At 43.4% G+C, this 20,810-nt stretch overlaps 1 protein-coding gene across 1 annotated transcript in view; it reads left to right on the forward strand.

Annotated features, from left to right (window-relative positions):
- The first annotated feature begins 256 nt into the window (after window positions 1-256).
- Window positions 257-20,810, forward strand: part of TOP3A (DNA topoisomerase III alpha) — a 226,265-nt gene continuing 205,711 nt past the window's right edge. The window contains exons 1-3 of the mRNA XM_078665179.1: window positions 257-1,010; window positions 6,547-6,606; window positions 13,925-13,998. Coding sequence (XP_078521305.1) covers window positions 819-1,010; window positions 6,547-6,606; window positions 13,925-13,998 — 326 coding nt within the window. The 5' untranslated portion in view covers window positions 257-818. The remainder of the gene's footprint in view (window positions 1,011-6,546; window positions 6,607-13,924; window positions 13,999-20,810) is intronic.

The following is a 20,810-nucleotide window of genomic DNA, read 5'->3' on the forward strand; positions in this document are numbered from 1 at the left end:
GGTATTATTACTGCAGAGAGATCGCGAATATGACGTCCTAAAGAGCCACATGTTCAATACGTGATATGTTAATATTACTACTACAAATGCCATTTTATATGTTTAAAAAATGTAGCACTAGAAAAGAGTGTCTTTACGCTTTATTTGTAAGTGTTTATATAGGACAAAACTTCCTCAAAATGGCTGCAGCATTCGCAGCACGTTAGCGGGCACTGACCTAGACTCATGTTTGACGTTTCATTTAATTGCGACAGTTGTATATGCAGTACGGCAGGAGAGAAGGCGCCTGTTTTCATGTTTGGGAAAGTTCGTGGGACGTAGTGGGTGGGTGTTTTGGGAATAGGGAGAGTTACCCGCTTTTTGTGACTGCGATAATAGACGTTACAGTGTGCTGGGACGAGGGGCGCCTTGTAATACATTTTGGGTAGTTGTGTGTCTGGGTATGCCCTGACCTTTGGTGCCCCTCTGTATCTAGTGCTGTAGGTAACAGCCGCGGGCAGTGGTGCCAAGTGCCCGTGTTAGTGAAAATACCAGTGCATCTCTGATATGGAGACACCAGAAGATGACGGAATTGGCTGTTAGTACTGAAATTAGAATGGCTGCAGTTCACAAATATGTTAATACCTGAAAGCAATGACAGGTCAAAAGTAATTAATCCCATGTTTTGATATAGAGGTGTACACTACGCTACCATAAGCATACCATGCAATATAAGCTAAAAGAGGGAGTTTTAGGATTCAGGAATCATTTATGATTGAGCAGGGGTACTAGATGACATGAAGTCAGTGGGAGTTGGCAGCGCCCCCCCTAAGTAAGGGATGATCTTTCAGCCTGCAATTTTAGCCTCTTATGGGTTCAGGTTTTTATCTAAGTGTAGTAGTAGATTCTGTCAGTCCTCCGCCATGTTGCAGGCTCGCAGAGTTCAGATTCGTAAAGTCCTCTGTGTTGCAGAGAAAAACGATGCAGCGAAAGGAATTGCAGACCTCATGTCCAATGGGAGAATGAGACGGGTAAGTTCTTCACTCTTCTAACTCGCAGTATGCATTTCCACTTTGCTTTCTTGTTCTTAAGCACATGCCTTTCACAGAAGTCGGTTTTAGTTCAAACGGGTATACAGCATAAACATTCTCTCCACTGTATTGCCTGTGGCACGTAATCATGACCTTCCTCAAATATAAATTGCACCTCTGAATTATGCGATTAATATTTCAAAGTCTGATTGTGTTCATAAATAGGCGACAATTGAGATTTGTCAGGGTTTCCAGGTGCTGTTACTTCTGCCTTACTGTTGGTTACCCCCGGATCTGCCCTTAATACTCATGGCCCGAGTGGTCAAGAAGCAGCGCAGAACAGAAAGTAAACACTATGCCAAGAACCCTGTCTACGTTTTGTAATTTGAACTCGTTGTGTTTCCATTAGCCTCTCTGCAATAAATACGACACATTTAAGGAGCTACGAGCAATAGAAGTGGCCGTTCTTGTGAGATCATCTTGGCTCAAATAATTTATTCTGTCACTTTTGCTACTTTTAGTATTTTTTTAATTGACACGTGTACATGGCCAACATTTGATAAACAGAAGAGATCTTGCTGTAGGTTCATAGAATCTTTGTGGTTCATTGCAAGTATCAAAGTTTACGTATTTTAACGTTTTTCCTTGCCCACTTAAATTTTGTATTTTTTTTGTGCACTGTTAAGCTAATGGGCGCAAACCAAGACTAGTGTATTTGCAATTAATGCAAATGGATGTAGCCTCTATTCCAGAATCTACGCCCTCTTGTGTAGTGTCTAGCTTACTTACTCGTCTTGGCCACGACCTGTATAAGAGACCACTAGCAAAACAGTGTTCGCCTCAAGGGGACGTGTGTCTGGGGAACGTATTACAGTTCTTTTACTCTTCAATCAAATGCAAAGCCACTCAGCAAGGCTCTACCGACCCAGTAACATAACAGTAAACTTGATTAAAGATTCCCAACCTGTCGGCTATGCACCACACCTTTGTCTTTAGATTGAACGTACACCATGATCCAATGATGATCTCAGCATATGTACAATGACAGCTTAGAGCCACCTGTCTTGCTCCGTCAGAGAACCTACAGCAGTCATAGGAGAAACACTCAAATCACTTACCCTGTAGTCTTCTCTTACTCTGTAATGAGGTTCCCTACATGCTAAGCTGCTTCACCTTGACTTGGCCTTCACCACCGCATGTAACGATTGAAATGGGTTTTCCCAACATCCCTAATAAGCAACTTGATAGTGGGGCCAAAAGTGAGGGAAGCAAAGTTACATGAATCCCTGTAAGGAAATTCCTTCTAAAGCCTTACTGTTTCAATGGTGTCAGGGAGATCCCTAAAGAGGAGCAAAGGATAGGACCCAGCTGCCCCACCCATAGAATTGAAGAGTGGAGCACCAACTAGCTGATACTTAACAACTTGGGTTGGTAGCTATACTGTGTTAACCCACCATATCCTGCCACTTAATGCTTGGTCTGGGGCCCAACAAGCCCTGGCTCTTGATGGTTTCCTTCCATTTGCATTCATGCTCGAAGATTCAGAGATAGACCTGAACCAAGATGACCAAGCAGAATCTACTGGTGTCTGAAGCTAATCTAAGCCTAACCGTTCAACCACTGGGTCCCAGGCCATACACTTCTGCTTTTTGACGAAGCATTCCCATTTTAGAGATCTGTAGAAGAGCAGTTTCTTGTGCTACTGTAACTAGCCCTTTATGGCGCAGGGTCTGAGTCGCACACCCCAGAAGAGACAGAGACTCCTCTGGTTTTATAGAAAAAGTTTCTGATGGTAATATAATTAATTCACTTCAGACACACTCAGCGAGCTTCATTAGATTTTAAGCACTTGGTCTACCAAAGGCACCCTCAGTCACACCAGTTTCGACTCTGCATACACCTTAGACACACCTTCTCTCACTGCAGGAAGTCATGTCCCTTCATTGTCTGTCACATCAACTCTGGAGCCCCTGAGGGACCTGCCAGCTTGCAACTGGTAGTAAACTTGGCATCTAAACATCCTTGCTTGTTCTCCTGTGTGTATGAGTTTCCAACACATGGATCCTGAAAAACGAACAGTTTAAAAATCGTTAAGTGAAGCTCAACAAATCAGAGTCTACGATGCAGCAAAGTCACCGATGGTACTGACCCTACCATTCAGCAAGGTGTTGAAATTGGAATTAAGGCCTTCTGTAAACACAGTACTATCTTCAGAATAGACTAGTCCAATTTCAGCCACTGTAACAAGGTTGGTTGCAAGTAAAGTAATCCCTTAAACTTAAAAAGGTTGCAAGTATATATTTGTCAATAACAAGTGTACTACAAGTTTGCTTTTACTTTCATAGCTGTATGACCATGACATTTTGAGATCCCACATGTGAGGACCTTCCCCTAAAGTTGTATGGATTAACTACCAGTACCAAATTAGAGACTGCATGTGTTCCCTACTAAAGTAAATAGTCGAGCCCCCAAGGCCTTCTGGATTCCTCATAGTAGTTTGGTTGAGGAGTCAAGGCTTAGATTATTGGAGGTATGTGAGTAGTAAAACGGGGTAGAGCATAACATTATCATTACAACCACAATAGAGATTGAAATCTTCTGTCCAAGTTACTACTTGAACAAAAATAATGAATATCTAATGATGCCTTCTAATCATTTAATAGTAAGAAGTAAAGCAAAGTAGTAAAAAATCACCATTTGGAATACCCTGTAGGAAGATCGGCTCTTATTTACTGTTATCGGCTTCCTCTTAGGCAAAAGTCAAAAACACACCTCTCTTGAGAGGCAATGGAGATCGTGGACACTAAATTATATTGTGATCATACTGGGGTAACCATAACCCAGATGCTGTGCAGGTGATCACTGTCATTGTCTTTCTGCATACATACTGGTGTTTGTGATCAGCCTTCCTTCATAATTGCTCAAATGTTATCCGTAACTTTCTAAAAACAAAGGATTTTCATGATCAGACACCACCGTATTTACATTTATTTGGGTGCTGCAGCAAGCAAAGTACCTTGGTGAAACCCTGCACCCCAGAAACAATTTACTGACTGCCACTAGCCAGGACCAGCCATAAAGGAAAAAGTGGGCAGGCTCTCTCCTCGATGTATGTGATGGGTAGACTTGTATTGCTGTTTTCTCTGACACAAGTGATACTGAATGTGCCCATTGAAACACTAGAATGGCTGTTTGAGCACTCCTTTTAAATAGTAACCCTTAAACAGAGCAGAAAAAAGTAAAAATACAGGTGAACTTGTTATGTATCTCAACCTAGGCCTAAGTTGCAAAACAACCTTTCACCTACATTTGTCCTACCTTGCTCTGCATAAAGGTTCTAGCACTGACCTCTTTTTACCCAGTTATGTGCTAAATAAATGTCGATTGGTTTCCTTGAAACTAGCCTCATTTATTATGCATGAAGAGTCTTAGAAAAGTCCCCTGCACATGACGTACATAAGAGGATTAACATACGCTGGCTAAAAGTCATGATCATCTTCATCCTAGGGCGACAGAGCTACTTTGCATAATTGCAAGTAATGATTTAGGCTCATTTACATAATCATACTTGCAACATATCGATTGTGGTAGGAACCTCAAGGCTACCTTTATGGTATATAAGAACCATACCTTCACTAGATGAGCAGAGGAGACGCTTCCACTCTGACACTGGGATCCTGCATGCTAAAGCTTCAACAAGCAGAGGTCTGACATTCCTTGCAGGGTGTCCAACTTGTGACCAAGTCGGGATCCTTCATTCTCTCCCATCAGGTAATGAGTTCGGCTCTTTCCTAGGGGATTCTTGGCTTTACACCGACATTCATGCTAGATACACTTAGGTAGGGTCCGCATCGTAGGGGTACGCTTTATCACTGTCATGTATCTATATGCCTGCATATATTCACTGTTTTAGCACCATGGTAGAATTCTACCTTCTATTTACTCTGTTGGTGCTTGTAGTCTTTTACATTTACTTCTGTCTAATGATTGTCACAGCAAACATGTTTTATACTAGAATGCCGCTGGTTCAATAAATGCTTATTGAAATGGGTCCCCAACGTTTATTCTGTATATCTCTCTGAGACTGAGTATGATTGACGGAGCGAAAAGTACTGTGCAGTTTACACAATCCCTGAAGGATCAAGGGTTGTCGTGTTCGATGGTTGCCAGAAACTATTCGCTCCTTGAAAAGGTTAGGGGCAAGGGTTGTCATGTTCGATGGTTGCCAGAAACTATGCACCTCACACCAGATGCACTTTCAGTACTCAACTGTTTGTTTGGCTAGAGCATTTTCACTACGACCTCTGCCAAAGAGGGCACAGTTGATTGTAGTTGAGACTCGATTGATCTGTTTCAACCGGTGAACTCAGATTAATTGCAGTTACTCGTGCAGAAACTTTAATTGTTCTGCTAGTGGAGAAATGTATAATTCCTGAATTGGAGGCCGTTCTTTTGCCTATTTGGGGCCTAAGCTATGGAATTCTCTCCCTCTGATCATTCGGTCGGAGGACAGCCACACTCGCTTTCGCAAAGCCGTTAAGACATGGCTTTTCGACCAATAACTGCATCGGCCTCTTCCATCTTCTATTAGTCGCACAATCTTAGCGCCGGGAAACCCTCTGGGGTAGCAGTCGCGCTATACAAACTTAAATAATAAAAAAATAATAAATAAATACATTTACAGGGGTTTCTGATTGAATAAGATTGATTGCTCATTTGTTGCACCATTGTTTATTGCACATATATTTAGCCCATAAAGGTAGACCGTGTTTGCTGCACCACTGTACTTGTACAAATCAAGGAAGTGCAAAAGCAAGTTAGATCTCAAGTTTCTACTGAATCCCTTGTAGACCATAATCTTAGCCGAAGATGTGTGTAAAATCCAAGGGAGCTTGTTCGCTGGTGCTGTACTGTGCATAAACAGAAATAATGGTAATTTTTTAAAGAAATCTTTTTCATTAAATTTTTTTGAGAAAAAAAAAGAAAATAATCCAACAAATCCCCATTGGTGAAATCCCTTCTTCATCTAATTGATGTTTTCTCCAGGTCGTGCAGTGAAATGTCAGTGTGAATATTTAACCGATTTAGGATATCTAAGTGACGCTTTTGAGGCACACCAACACTCTCTTGTTAGGGATTTAAAAGTCTGACTGGGAGTAACTGCTTTTATTTTAGGAAAGGGCCTCACAGAGAACATTTAGTTTTTTACAGGAAGCTTTGTCATGGTTACCTTCATTATTGGTAACATGTTCCCTCCATTTAAGATTGTTCGAAGGTAGTAAACATCCTTGTATGTGTGTATTGTTTGGTTTCAATGCAGCATGACCTTAGCTGGAAAGCAAGGAGCATTGTACATCATTTGGGGACGGAGGGAAAAAATAGATTGAGAGATAACTGAAAATGTTTACATCAAGTAAAGTGTTTCTAATTGTTGCCTTTAAATACACTATCTGCATATGTACATCTGTTTAATATGTTAGCTAACTGTTAACATAGTTTACTGTTGTAATTTTTTTATCTTGTTTGTTTGGTTCAGAGAGAAGGTTTCTCAAAATTCAACAAGATCTATGAATATGAATACAATTTGCTTGGACAGGTATGGACTTATATACCTCACATTTAGTTTTGTAAGCATTGCCTTTTTGTTTGGTCACTGCTGATGTACAATCAAATTGAGACATTGTGAAAGATACATGCAAGGATGTGCCCTGTTCTGTGTAAAATTCCCACCGATGAGGCGGGACGAGGAATTGGACTGGGCACCCAGAATGGGCATACATATTTATGACACAGTGTTGGTTGAGAGGTGTATCAAAGGAAGATGGCCCGAGTGGGGATTTCAACCTCCCCTGCCTCCGTGAGGCCTCTGTTTTACAAATTAGAACATTTCACCATCCAGAGATGGAATGTTCCAATAGCTTTATAGCCCATCGTAGGTGGCTATAACTGCCATTAAAGGCCCACTCCCTTGTTGAAGGTCCTCGCCTTCGGCTCAGGTATTTAACACTGGAGCAAACCTTTAATGGCCCGTATAGCCCGCTACAGAGAGCTCTCAGGCTATATTAAAACATTGGAATATTGAGGCTCCATTGAAGACAATAGATTGCTCCGGGTTTCTAATTCCTATAGAACCCCGGAGCATCCACATTCCAATGTTTCCCTTTCACAGTAACAGCTGTGAACAAAGGCCTCACGGAACACGAGGGCATTTCAACGTCCTTGAGCTCCATGTGGCCTTTGTTTTACAAATTAAAGCATTCCACCATCTAGGGGCAGACTGTTCTAATAGCCTATAGCCCTCCATACCGGGCTATACTGGTCATTAAAAGCCCGTTCCCTTGTTAAAGGCCCTCGCTTTAGTCTCTGACCTTTAACGCCGGAGCAGGTTTTAATGGCCTGTATAGCCCTATAGGGCTATATTATTTTGTCTGTAATCAGTAGTGCTTTTCTTTCATTTAAACTTGTTAAAGTTGTGCCATGACTCTCTTCAAAAACTCTAGATACATTGCCTGATCAACATACAATCCATGGATCAGCATATTATATATTATAGATTCAGATGTCATGGGGAGAACAGAAAAGGTACAGTGCCACCTCTCTTGGTTTTGGTAAACCACAAATTATCTATTGTTTAATCTTTGTGCAACTTGCAGCCATTGGTGACCTAATCACTTTGTACTCACAGTTGGTAATGCATGATTCCATGTGAGAAACTATTGCAATATTTACTGTAGTCATGGCCTGGAAATCATTTACCGCTGTACTTGGTGTACCATATTTAACTAACAGTGTCTTCATGGAGCATTTCTGAAAGCAAAGACAATAAATGTTCAGCCACACTGTTTGGGTTGTTATCCATGAATAACCACCTCAGCTGTTGTATCCCTACACGTATGTGAAAATACAATTGAAACACAGTGTTTTTGTTGGCAATTACACTGTGTTCAACATTGAGGGACACCGAGTTCTAATTAGCTCCTGTTTATGTTTAGCTTGAGCCTGGATAGATTTCTCTTTGTGATTTCCAGGCACTACCATCAACACTAGCAGAATTTGCCTGTTTACGTCTTAAGTGAGCGACTAGAGGCTGAAGACTGTCTGGTTAGATTAACAACCTTTCCATCAGGCAGACAACATTTAAAGTACTTTGTTGTACTTGAACGTGACCCAATAGAGCTCAAACCATAAGAACAGTCATCGAATTTGAAAGAAACTACATCGTATCTTTTGAGATTTGCACTACACATAACGATTATTTGAATATCTAGTCTGCTTTTAAAAGTTTAGATATTCCCATAATCAAGGACAGCCATTTTTCTAAAGTAAATGTGCATGGTAATGTAAGCGAAAGTATAAAACAATTCCTCAGCACAGAGTGAAATGCAAGTTGAAGTAATACGCTTATTACGTAAAGTATACTTGACTAGCAGGAACGCAAGGAATGGAGTTTGTTTCCTTAGACTGTAATATGTAGTGTGAGCATTTTTGGCGCGAGCTTGATTCCTACCCTCTCGTTCTAGGTAACTTGTTGTTGACCCAAACATTTATTTTTTTATTTTTAACTTTATTTAATTGAGGCATTAATCATATCACAGTGTATATTCACAGCATATCAAAAAAGAGCAATGACATCACTTTCGAAAACTAACAAATCTCAGTCGTACTGATTATCAAACAAGAGCCGCAGTATAAAACAGGTACAGAAGAGCAGTGAATGGTCATGGTACCACATAGTCTAGTGTAGTCCTCTGGGTCAGCGACACAGTAGGCGAGTCCGAGGCAGGTACAGAAAAGCAGTACTACATAAGGAAAGGCAGTCATTCTGAGTCTTGGTCTGTTTGAGCCCATAGGTATTCTCTGAATGGGGCCCAGATGTCTTTAGGTCGGTATGACCTCGGTAACTCCTCAGCGTATAGCTCCAGTTGTTCCTAACAGTATGACATATCTTTTAACCACAATTTCACATTCGGCCGTAGCTTGCTATTCCAGGTGAACAATACACGCCGTTTGGCCAGTAATAAAGCTACGCGCACAAAGCGACCCATCAGCGATTTGCATTGTGGGGTATAGTTTAACAGACACTCTATGGGTGTGCATGGCATTGCCTGGCCCGTCATCTCTCGTAGCAATTCCACTACCTGCTCCCAGTACTCTAAGACTGCTCCACAGTGCCACGCCAGGTGTAAAAAGTCCGCTTCATCTCGACCACATCTCCTACAAGTGGCTGAGTCTCGTAGGCCTAACCTGTGGAATTTTAAAGGGGAGTAATAAACCTGATGTAAAAATTTCACATGTATGATGCGGAGATTGCTATTAGATGTTACTCTGCCCGTCAGTGAGCAAACGTGCTCCCATATCTCCTCTCTGATGGGGGGGTCAGTGACATGTTCCAGCGGGCCAGGCTTTTATCAGGTGCAAGAGGCGTGTCCTTCTGGATCGCTGCATATAATTTCGTAATCGACTTCGCCCGGTTGACACTAGGGGTTCGTTGGGAAAGGTACTGTAATGTGCTCTCATCGCCTGCCGCAGCCGGAAACAGGTGAAATGAAAGAGCGGTGTGGGATGCTGTAAATAACTAAAGTCGTGATCTGTCACATATGTCCCGTCTTTATAGAGGTCTCCCACTAGTGTTATGCCCACCTCGCGCAGTGTCGTCATGGGGCCCCGTTCCTGCGTTACCGAAAGAGCGGCATGTCCTTGGAGCGGCAGAGCGGGTGCATAAAGTGGAAGCCTGTCGGTTCTCCGCCCTATCTCGTGCCATGCCTTCACCGTGATATCTATAGTATTTATCTCTTGTCTAGGTGTGTGGCGGCTGATGTGAGTTATAATGCCTGTAAGAGGCACTGGGTAAGCATTGCCTTCATCTACTGCCACATGACCAGAAGTGAGCATATTGGGCCTGGCAGCTCAAATAATACACGTAAAAGTCCGGAGCCTGAAAGCCCCTCTTATCAAAGGTCCGTGTAAGAGTGTGCCAGCTAAGCCTGGGCTGCTTATTTCCCCAAACTAAGCGCAGTAACTGTGATCAGAGCTGCTTGAAAAATTGTTGTGTTAGTCGTACTGGAAGATTGCAAAATAAATATAAAAATCGTGGGAGAACAATCATCTTTATTAGGGCTATGCGATCTGCTAAGGAAAAAGGCATCCCCACCCACCTATCAACTTGTTCCGTCAGCGCGGTAAAGGCCTGACCATAGTTTTCTTTAACGACCACATCCGGGTCTCGATGAACCCACACCCCCAAGTATTTCACGGGATCTGACGACCATAGAAGCGGATATTCCAGTTGGGGGGAGGTGGTGATTCGCGTTAAGGGAATGATAATAGATTTTTCCCAGTTAATTTGAAGGCCCGAGAAGAGACCGAATTTTATGTATTCGCTAATCACTGGGGATAGATAGACGTGGGGCTCACGTATATAGACAACCATGTCATCGGCATAGAGAGAGATTCCCACAGGTCGATTATGAAAATTCAGGGCTGCCGCCCGATGTCCCTGTCGGATTCTACATGCCAAAGGTTCCAGAATGAGGGCAAAGAGTAGAGGGGGCAGCCCTGTTGCGTACCTCTCTCCAGATCAAATGGTTCTGAAGTAACCCCACCAACTCGCACCCTGGCAGTGATGTCAGTATACAGGACCTGTACCCCTCTAATGAAAACCGGGGGAAAGCCCATCCGACGCAGCAAAAAGAAAAGGCATTGCCATTCTACAGAATCAAAAGCTTTTGCTGCATCTAACAATACAGCAACTGCGGGCACATCGGGATTTAACACATGAAGCATGGCAAATATGGTGCGAAGGTTTAGGGAGGTAGCACGTTCAGGGATAAAACCGGATTGGTCAGGGAGGACCAAGAGGGCATGAGGGGCTGTAAAGTAGTGGCCAGCACTTTCGCAAGGATTTTTGCATCCAGATTTATTAGCGAAAGAGGGCGGTATGAATCGCAATTCGTTGGGGGCTTATCTTTTTTTAACAGCTTAATGACCAGAGCCTGTCGAAGGGAGGGGGGGAGCCGACCCTCGTCATGAGCTTCCGCGTACATCGCCAGCAGATGCGGAATGAGAAGGTCTGCGTAATGTTTGTAAAATTCCGCAGTGAGACCATCAGGTCCTGGGGCCTTGTTATTGGGTAAAGCAGGAATGGCCTCTCTACGTCCTTTTCATCTATGGGCATCTCTAAGTACTTTCTGTGAATGTCGGATAACCACGCAATAGCCGTATCCTCGAGATATTTTGGCATATCGCCCTCCGCCATGCCCCCTAGTGGAGTACAACGATGCGTAATATTGCTTGAACTGCTCCACAATTGCATCGTGCGTGTGATGTGAAGTGCCGGTAGGATCGACAATGTGGTCAATAGGGGGATTTGTTGACCTGCGCTGGAGCTTATCTGCTAGTTGCCTGCCGGGTCTACCACCCTCCCGAAATGCAAGGGCGACATGCCGTTTGGACAAATACTTAATTTCGGTGTCTGCCAGTGTAGTGTACTCTTCCGCTAGCTCTCGAATCTGGGCTAGTGTTACCAATGTGGGATCGTGTTCATATTGTGTCTCTAATACTTTCAAGTGTTCTTCCGACCTTGAAAGCTGGCCCCGCAAATCTCTAAGAATCCCTGCTGTCGTCCCAATACATACCCCCTGGATCGTCACTTTGAAGGCCTCCCAGAGGGTAGCATGGCTGGGATGTATGACATTACAACGCATGCTTTTACATCGCATGCCTTTACAACGCGTTTTTTACAACGCAAACCTTTACAACGCATAGCGCTTTGGGGTGCTGGATAGTGAATAGTTTAATTTACTATTCTAACTCCAGTCCCCGTGGACACTAGGGAAGGTGTTGGATAGTAAATTAAACTTATTCCCTATCCTAGAGCGCCCCCCAGCGCAATGCGTTGTAATGGTTTAAGTTTTAAAAGTTGCGTCGTAAAGGCACTGTGTGGTAAAAGTTGCGTTGTAAAGGATGTTTCCCGCATGGCTGTCCACTTACCCTCTGTTTAAGTCAAAGAATTGCACTATTTGAGCACGTATAATGTCTGCAAATGTCGGATCAGCAGCGACAACGCTCTAAAGCGCCACATGAAGGGTCTGTGTGGAGCGTCTGGCAAAGTTATGTCAATGACAACTGGGCTGTGGTCAGAAAGGGTACACGGAAGAATGTCAGCCCTTGTAACCCATGCATCTGCATCATCGCTGAGAAGCCAATAGTCCAGACGAGACCAGCTTTGAAATGCCGGAGTAACATGTGTACCAGCAAGAACACCTTCATGTCGCAGCCGCCAAGAATCCACCAGTCCAATTTTCGCCATGGTCCCTCGCATGCAATTGGCCACTCTTACCATGCGAGCCCCAGACGGGTCAGATTTATCAATGAAGGGGTTTAAGTGTGTGTTGAGGTCTCCTCCCCATAATATAGCTGGCCAAGAGCACAATACCTCGAGCATGTGAAGGTAGGGTGTGGCATCTTCTACTACCGGGCCGTATGTGTTGACAATAATGACCATCTGTAGCCCTAGCTTCCCCTGCACCATTGCCCATCGGCCCTCGGTATCGACACTGGTGAGGAGAGCATGGAACGGAACCCCTTTCTTAATAAGAATGAGCACACCCGAGCGTAATTGGAGAATGATGCAGCCAGCCGATAAGCGGCCCATCTGCCAGCTATTTTACCTTCTTTATGCTTATTAAGATGAGTCTCTTGCAACAGAGCAACTTTCACCTCATGTCTGTCCAAGTATGCTAATACTCGCTGTTTTTTTGTGGCGTGTTCAAACCCCGGACATTCCACGACATGCATTTAATCGTATTACCTCTCAGTGGACACAGCAGCACATTACATAATGAGAATCATTACAGCTAGTATATACGTGGTAAATGACATGAAAAACATGCAAATCATCGACATACCAATCACTGCAATTGCGGCATAGAACAAAGAAACTATCCCCCCTCCCACCACCCACTTCAGCGTCCCCAATGTGTCAAAGGTTCCCCCCCCCTATCAGCCCCAACTCTCAAGGGCATCAACCCAGTAGTCTGCAACCATCCAGACGACCGCTGGGTTATACCAAACCAAAGCAAACTCAGAAAACACAACAATCGGGGAATACCCATGAGGGTCTGTAGCAGCGCGTTATACCTCGCAATCTTGTGGGGAGGGGCCGCAGAAGCGTTATAGCATCAATCCTCCCGCTGCCAACCCATCGATACAGCATAACAGGGACGTGAGCGTAATATCAGCAACAAGGTACATTAAGCCTATGTTAGGAGCGCGCCCCTGCTATTCTCCAAACAGAATAAAAAAACAAGTGTTGCAATGACAATGTGGATATAGACAAATGCTACCCCAAGTGTGGTGTACTAGGCAGGACCTAGCCTAAGCCACAGCCAATCAGAGGACTGCCCATCACTCCCCCAGTATACCTTAGTCACAAGTCAACAAACTCAGGGCATCAGAGTCTGGCAGTTAGAACTCTGTGGAGAGTACATCGTGGACCTGGAGCAATACAGGAAAAAAGGATTAAAAAAAAAAAAGGAAATGCCCAGGCGCATTACTTGTTGACCCAAACATGCTTGTAAATAATCAGTTATCTTTTTTTAACAATTATTTTCTAAGCTTTCCAGATGCCTTCGTTATTGTCGTCCATCTTTATAGTATAGAGAACAACGTTTTCTTTACTTTTATCTTGGCTGGTCACCACTGTTTGCTTTACGAATGCCGAAACATTATACCTGCATCTGGCATTGGTAAAGTTAATAGCGGCGGCCCCAAAGTATTGACAGAGCAAGATCTATTGACTTTGCTAGTGCTTCTTTCACATGCATGGAAGTGGGATCTACCTACACAGGCTAAGCTACATTGTTGGAAGGCATGTTATTGATTTGGAGAATGATTGTCATTTCTATTCCTTTCAGAATGTTTCTGTGGCCATGACTTCTGTTTCTGGACATTTGCTGGCTCTGGAGTTTACTGGATCACTTAAAAGTTGGTTAGTATACACCTGTGTTTGTCGTTTGTGGAGTATTTTTGCTTTTCATATTGGTATGTTCACTGCGGTGGAAGAAAACAAAGTGACGTTATATTAACTATCCAAAATCTAAGAGAGTGCACTGGAGAACATGCTTTTATTCACAACTCCTACCTGAGGAGCCCGTTCTCCGTGCACCACCACACAGGAACCAATGGTGAATTTACATAGATTTGTGGAATAAGAGATGTTTGAAAAGTTTCGCACCCATTTAATTTGGGAACTCTTTCTCCTGCTCGTTGTGTTTGTGACGTTGGAAATAAGGGTCTTTGAAGATTGATTCAAGGGGAATTCGCTTTTTAGTGATTTTGCACATCACTGAGGCTAACAGTCCCCAAAAGGTATGGCCGCTTTACATCTTTTCAGTGGTATCTGTGAAGTGAATTGATAGTGAAAGTGGATCCCTGCAAAAAAAGCCACCACGAGAACAGGCGCTTTGCATTCTTGCAATGTTGAAGTATCACATGGGGAAAGACTGAAGCCTCACCATCACCTCCCTGAAATGTGACCCGCTAGTTTAGCAACAAGGCAATTTGGTCCTGGCGCACAGTACACTATGCACCACTTTTGATGTTGCTGTGTGTAGTCTTTCATGGGACAGGTGAATTCTGTTTTCATTGCTTTTCCCTTTTCACTGGACTGGAAATTTACTAAGCAAGACTGTTCATAAAAATACATTTAAAAACGAAATAGTGTGGGCTAGGATTAAAACTGCAAATGTCACGTTTGTAAACAAATATGTGCAGGAAACTAACTTTCTTACAGAGTGATGGGTGTGAATGAGTCCTCTTTTGCATGAATAACCTGTTGCTGCCTAGTGTACATGCTGAGCTCGCTTGGTGTGTTGTGTGTGTGTGTGTGTGTGTGTGTGTGTGTGAGTGAGAGTAACCAACATTAAGTAACAGTAAGCACATTAGACCAGATTTTCAGACTAAATGTATGTATGTATATGGCTTTTGTGGACTTAAGGGCTGCATTCGATTTGGTCCCCAGAGAGTAACTCTGGTTCATTCTAGCTCAAATGGGGATCAACATCGAATTGCTTGACATTCTGAAAGGACTGCACAGAAATAACTTTGCACAAGTGAGGTGGTGAGTCAGGTGGCGAGCTCACTGAGCAAATACCAATATAACAAGGAGTCAGACAAGGGTGTGTGCTTGCCCCAACTTTGTTTACGTTATATATGAACAATGTAATTAACTATCTGGATCTAAACACATATGACTCCTCAAAACTGGGGGAGGGGGTGTATCAATCCCTGCATTGCTATTTGCGGATACCACTTTACTGTTATCCTGCCCTCCAATTGGTATACAGAATATATTAAATACATTTGTTATTTTTGTGATCTTCGGGGCCTCGAGGTAAATACCTCCAAGACGAAGATAACGATTCTTAGTCCAAACACAACAGTTTAAGTAGATTTCTTCATGAAGGGGAAAGCGTTACAAACCGCAGTAAACTTTGATTATGTATGTTAGGTTGAACAGTTCAAGCATCTAGAAGTCCCAAATCCTAAAAAGCAGAATGACTTTAGTTTACAGCGCATTTGAGGTTAGTGAAAAGTATAAAGCAGTCACCCCAAGATCTGTTACTCCAGCAGTTGAGGTTTATAGGGCAAAAGCACAAGCTGCAGCCATGTATGGGGCAGAAATCAAGGAAGCAAAATTTACTGCCGGACTAATAGTACAGGAGAATACTTTTATGAGCACATTATATAATTTGCCTAAGAGCACACCAATTATACCCCCTTTTAGGGGGCTAAAGAGGTGACCTAGCGACATTCAAATCATTCCTCTTTTGGGAAAGATTGTGCCAGTGTCTGGAATTCTCATCCCTCAAACAAGCAATGAAATATGTAAAGAACAGCGGCAATTCCAATCTTATCCTCTGGTTTAGACCTATTAAATTTACACTTAGTCTTTGCCCCGCAAGAGGAACCGGCATACCGGGTGGATCGTGCGGCCATGGGTGTGGGTACCTATCTGGCGGCCCTTTACTCTGGAAGATGGCGGAATCTGCCCTTGCCCCCCCAGACCGCGGTGGTGGTCCAGATATGGAAGCGGGCAACGAAGTTGCTCGGTTGGGAGAGGAAGCTCACGGCTCAGACGCCCCTATGGAAAGGGGACTTCCTGAGGGAGGTAGTTAAACTCCGCGTTCTGCATACATGGAGCCTCATCGGCATAGATCTCTTGGGTGATGTCTGGAAGAGGGGGAAAGTGGTGGAGTTCACGACTTTGCAGTCTGAATTCCAGATGGGGAATGGCAAATTCCTCCACTACCAACAATTCACACATGCCATAAATTCACATTTAACACGGGGACCAGCTACCTGAGTACGCCCCGCTCGAAGACAGGCTGCTTCTGGACCCAATGATTGATAAGGCCATATCACTCACCTACAAGAAACTAATCAATAATCTCCCGGATATACTCGGGCCACTGCGGGAAAAATGGGAATCTGATCTGGGCTTACTAGAAGACGATGATTGGAGCGAGGCCTTACAGTGCCCCAGGGAAGTGGCGATCCGGGCGAGATTCCGTTTGGTACAGCTCCGTATACTTCATAGGTCTTACACCCCACGCACGGTGCAATTTAAAATGGGATACGCAACATCACACTTCTGCCTGAGAGGGTGCGGGTACGAGGCAACATTCTCCCACATCCTCTGGGACTGCCCCAAAATTTGTTCCTACTTGGGTCAGGTTGAAGGACATAATGGAGGAGGTGGTTGGGGCGGAGGTGCCGCTGTAGGCCAAGTGGCACTTATTGGGAGTCACGGGAGAGATAACATGGCCCAAGGGAGAAAAGGTGTGGTTGGCCTTTGCGAGCATGGTGGCCAAGAGAAATATCGCACGTCTTTGGGGGAGTGACCTGCTTCCAACAATAGAGGAATGGGAACGGGACTTGGATTGGTGCCAGAGGGCAGAAAAAGGTCATATATAACAGTAGGGGCTGCCCCAGAAAATGGGAAAAGATCTGGCAGGCCTGGAGAAGGTATAGGGGAGAGTGGATGGATGCCTCGGAGGATGAGTAGCGGGGTCCTGCCTGGTCGGACATCGCCCGGGACAAGTCTGTGTTCCCTCCTTCTAGGGAGACTATGGTTTTGGGCTCAGCTGCGGTCTGCAATTCTGAAAGGGGGGTAGGGGGAGGAGTGGGGGTCCGGAGGAAGGATAGTAAGAGGGGCGGGGGCGGTCTGAAGGCCGGAGTTGGGCTAGAGGGCACACTGGACTGGAGGTGGATTATCCCAATAACCGTCAATGATTGGAATGCTGTGATTTTGGCACTGTAAGCTAATTCTGCTCTCTCACTGCTCTAAGGATGTGTATTGTGGTGGAACTGTTTTTCTTTCAATAAAAAGATGTTTAAAAAAAAATGAATTTACACTTAGTGAGCTAGGGTTGAGTATGTTGTGGGATGACCCCACACTGATAAATAATAACACTAGATGAATGATCAAAGAGGCATTTTGAAAACAAAATAACTATGTGTCATCGTACCACTAAGAATGTCGACCTGGTTGATCAATTTTTAACTGTTAAACCAGCACCTCCCCTTATACTGTGTATGGGTACATATGTACCACCCCTCCATGCACTAACTCTATATATAAAATGTATGTTGGGTACACTGCAAGTAAACAAGTACATGAAAAAATGGAAGGCAGCCCAGGCCGAATCATTGTACTGTGCACTTTGTACACTTAAAGATGAAGATGTGGAACATCTACTGTTTTGTTGTCGAGCATATGCTAAACCTAGAAGGATCTGGATAAAACCGCTTTGTATTACTATAGGCATAAGATACTTTAAGTTTGAGTATCAAATTTTCCGGACCAAAAGCAACCCCTCTACATTAGTAGCCATTTATACTCTGTGTGGCTGATAAGGAAATCGAAAGGTATTTCTTTGTAATCCTTTTAAACCTTTGATCTTTTATAACATGTTGGTAGTATATAATTGCAGAGTATTATTTATGTTATTCATACTGTGTAAATATATCTAGTATGTGCGTTCAGGATTTAACATGGAACGTTATTTAAAAGTTGTTTTATGTTCGACACTTTATACATTTTTACAGTTTTTTACACATTTTTATTGGGCGTTTATGAACATTGTAGATAAACACTGTAGACATTATTGTTTTACTTATGTATTATATTTGTTGTGATGATTATTTGTGTAATGTTTTCTGGGCATAGTCCCGAAATAAACTTGAAATTGTGTCATTGATACTACGATTTTTATTTTAAGAGGAAGGGTAATTACATCTTGCAGTCTCATTGATTAACAGAATTTAGGAGTTGATTTAATACAATGTGTATTACATATTTTATTTATTTAAAATGTATTTAGACATCATTCTATAAAAACAAGTATCATACATTTTATTTCACGTAGCATGAAACAGTAAAAACACCAATTTCTTAAAAACAACAGTAACAAATACTACCATAAAACGACCAAACATAGTAATACAAGTTAAAAGAAATTGTGCGAAATCCTTCAAGCATTCAGGAATAATGTTTCAGCTGTTGCTATCACTACCATACTTAGGTCAATAACACAATTCTATGCAGCAGAAATTGAATGACTATTAATTTCAATAAATAAAGAGGTAAAATATTTTACAATTAATATTTTAAAAGCAGGATATAGCAGTGTAGTTTGCAGAAGAGCGCCAGGTCCCTGAAAAAACAATATTATTTTGCTACAAGGTTTGCTTCAGCCTCAATGTTTCGGTTTTGTTGAACTCTCAGTCTAAAAAACAGAAGTACAAGCCGTAAATAGGGGCTAAGGACAGATAGATATCAAATTTGATTAAATTCCAAAAGTAAGCTTCAATCTGCTCTAACGCTCGAGTCGTTTCGCTATTAGTGTCTGTTAATCCGACATTAAATGTCAGTACTTCAGCTCTTGACTGAAATAACTCTTCCGTTACTACTATTATCATTTAAACACCCAAAAAGTCCATTGTTGTACTTAACCCCTTCGACGCTAATGACAAGGTCAGCTCCTCATGGGCGTTACCTGCGCTGCGCGCATGACGAGCTGACCTTGTCATGTAACGAGGGTTTTTACATATCGCAGCGCACCGCGGGAAACTCCGCTAGCGCGCAAGCGGTTAATTTCGGATTCCTCCTCAGAATGAGTTGAGTACGTTTAGCTTTTTCCCAGCTATGTGCTTGTACATATTTGTGAATTGCCAACGCCTTGTTAGGAGTGTTGAGACATGTCTTATTCTAGACCAATTCCCTTTCTGAGCCTTTGCACTAAGCCCCTGGTGGCAGGATATCAGAGAAAAACACACTTGCTAACAATCTGTTTCTGGAGCCTGCCTGCCATGCTCTGCAAATTCCATCAAACCCCCCCACCCCTACCCAGCTGCAGAGTTGTACTTTACATCAGCTGGCACAAAGTAGCTTAATTTGTATTTACATTCTAGCTGAATCAATGGTGCTTCCCTCTCAAAATATTTTTATGAGAAAAGAAAACGAGGGGGAGACTCGTTCACATGCTGCTCACAAGTCATCACTCAAATGACCCCAGTTTTTAGTCCCTCAGTCTTTGCGAGGGGTATGGATGGCGATGTAGGTTGTATCATCCATGAGTTCCCCAGTCACTGCTGTCCTCGCCAATAGGTAGGAGGTCCCCTCTGCTGGTGGCCAGGAATTCTTATATACTGTTTAAGTTGTTAGTGCTGTCTACATCATCCATAACATCATCATTTTCAATGTATTTGGGCACCAGCACAGGCATGGCTGTTTACTCACATGTAGATGAAATGTCCTGTGGGCGTATCTGCATGGATACACTTCTGGTTATCTTTTTGTCTCCAATCGAGGTAAAGCTGTTGTTCAATACCAGGGTCCGGGTCTTGCAGTCCTTGGATGGCTATCCTTGACTAAAACAATTTCTCCAAGTTCCTCCTTTTCTAACTAACCCTGTCATTGTTTTGTTGCCTCCTTTCACTTTTTAGGTCTCGCCACCTGTCAATGCGCATGCGCATTGAGCGGAGCGAGACTATAGGGGCTTAAACAGACTTTAACTAACCGGCGATTTGATGCTGTGCCCGTGCGCTTTTAGGTCAATGCGCAAGCGCATTGACCTAAAATGCGCGTGCACAGCATCAAATCGCCAGCCGTCTGTTCCCCAGCAGCTCTTCCCGCTCCGCCCCACAAGCTTCCCCTAGCGTGCGCTCTGCCTGAGCCGCACTCCTCCCACACCTTTGAAGTGAAGCTTAGCTTCCCTTCAAAGGCCCCTGCTGCTTCACACCCTCATGCCGCTTTCCCCGCTCCGCCCCCTCCCCGCCGTGTCGCATTTCTCCTCACCCCTCCCCACAGCAATGCCCTCCGTCTTGTTTAGATTTCCCATCTCGAGTTTCAATCCCCAGCGTGGCAACATTAGAGCAGTGTTTTAGTGAGTATATTTTTCTAGCATTTTGCCACACATTAGGTTATTATTATTTGTAATCGCTAATGCTAACATTGGGGCTCTATCTCCATTGACTTAGATTCATTACTGCTATCGGTTGGAAATATAGTAGCAGGCTATTCCTTCACTTCCGGTTTGAGTACGTGTGTTACAGATCGCCTGCATCATGACACGCTATGTTTAGAGCGCACGGTGCTACACGTTGGTTTTACTGTGTCACTGTTTTTCCGAATACAGTTGCATTTTCACTCCACCCTTTGCAATATAACACATGGGCATGGTTTGTGCCCACTTTATTTTATTTTATTTCACTCAATATACAGTGTTTACTCTTTTC

The sequence above is a fragment of the Lissotriton helveticus genome, chromosome 10 (assembly GCF_964261635.1).
Source record: "Lissotriton helveticus chromosome 10, aLisHel1.1, whole genome shotgun sequence".
In the NCBI taxonomy this organism is placed as follows: Eukaryota; Metazoa; Chordata; class Amphibia; order Caudata; family Salamandridae; genus Lissotriton; species Lissotriton helveticus.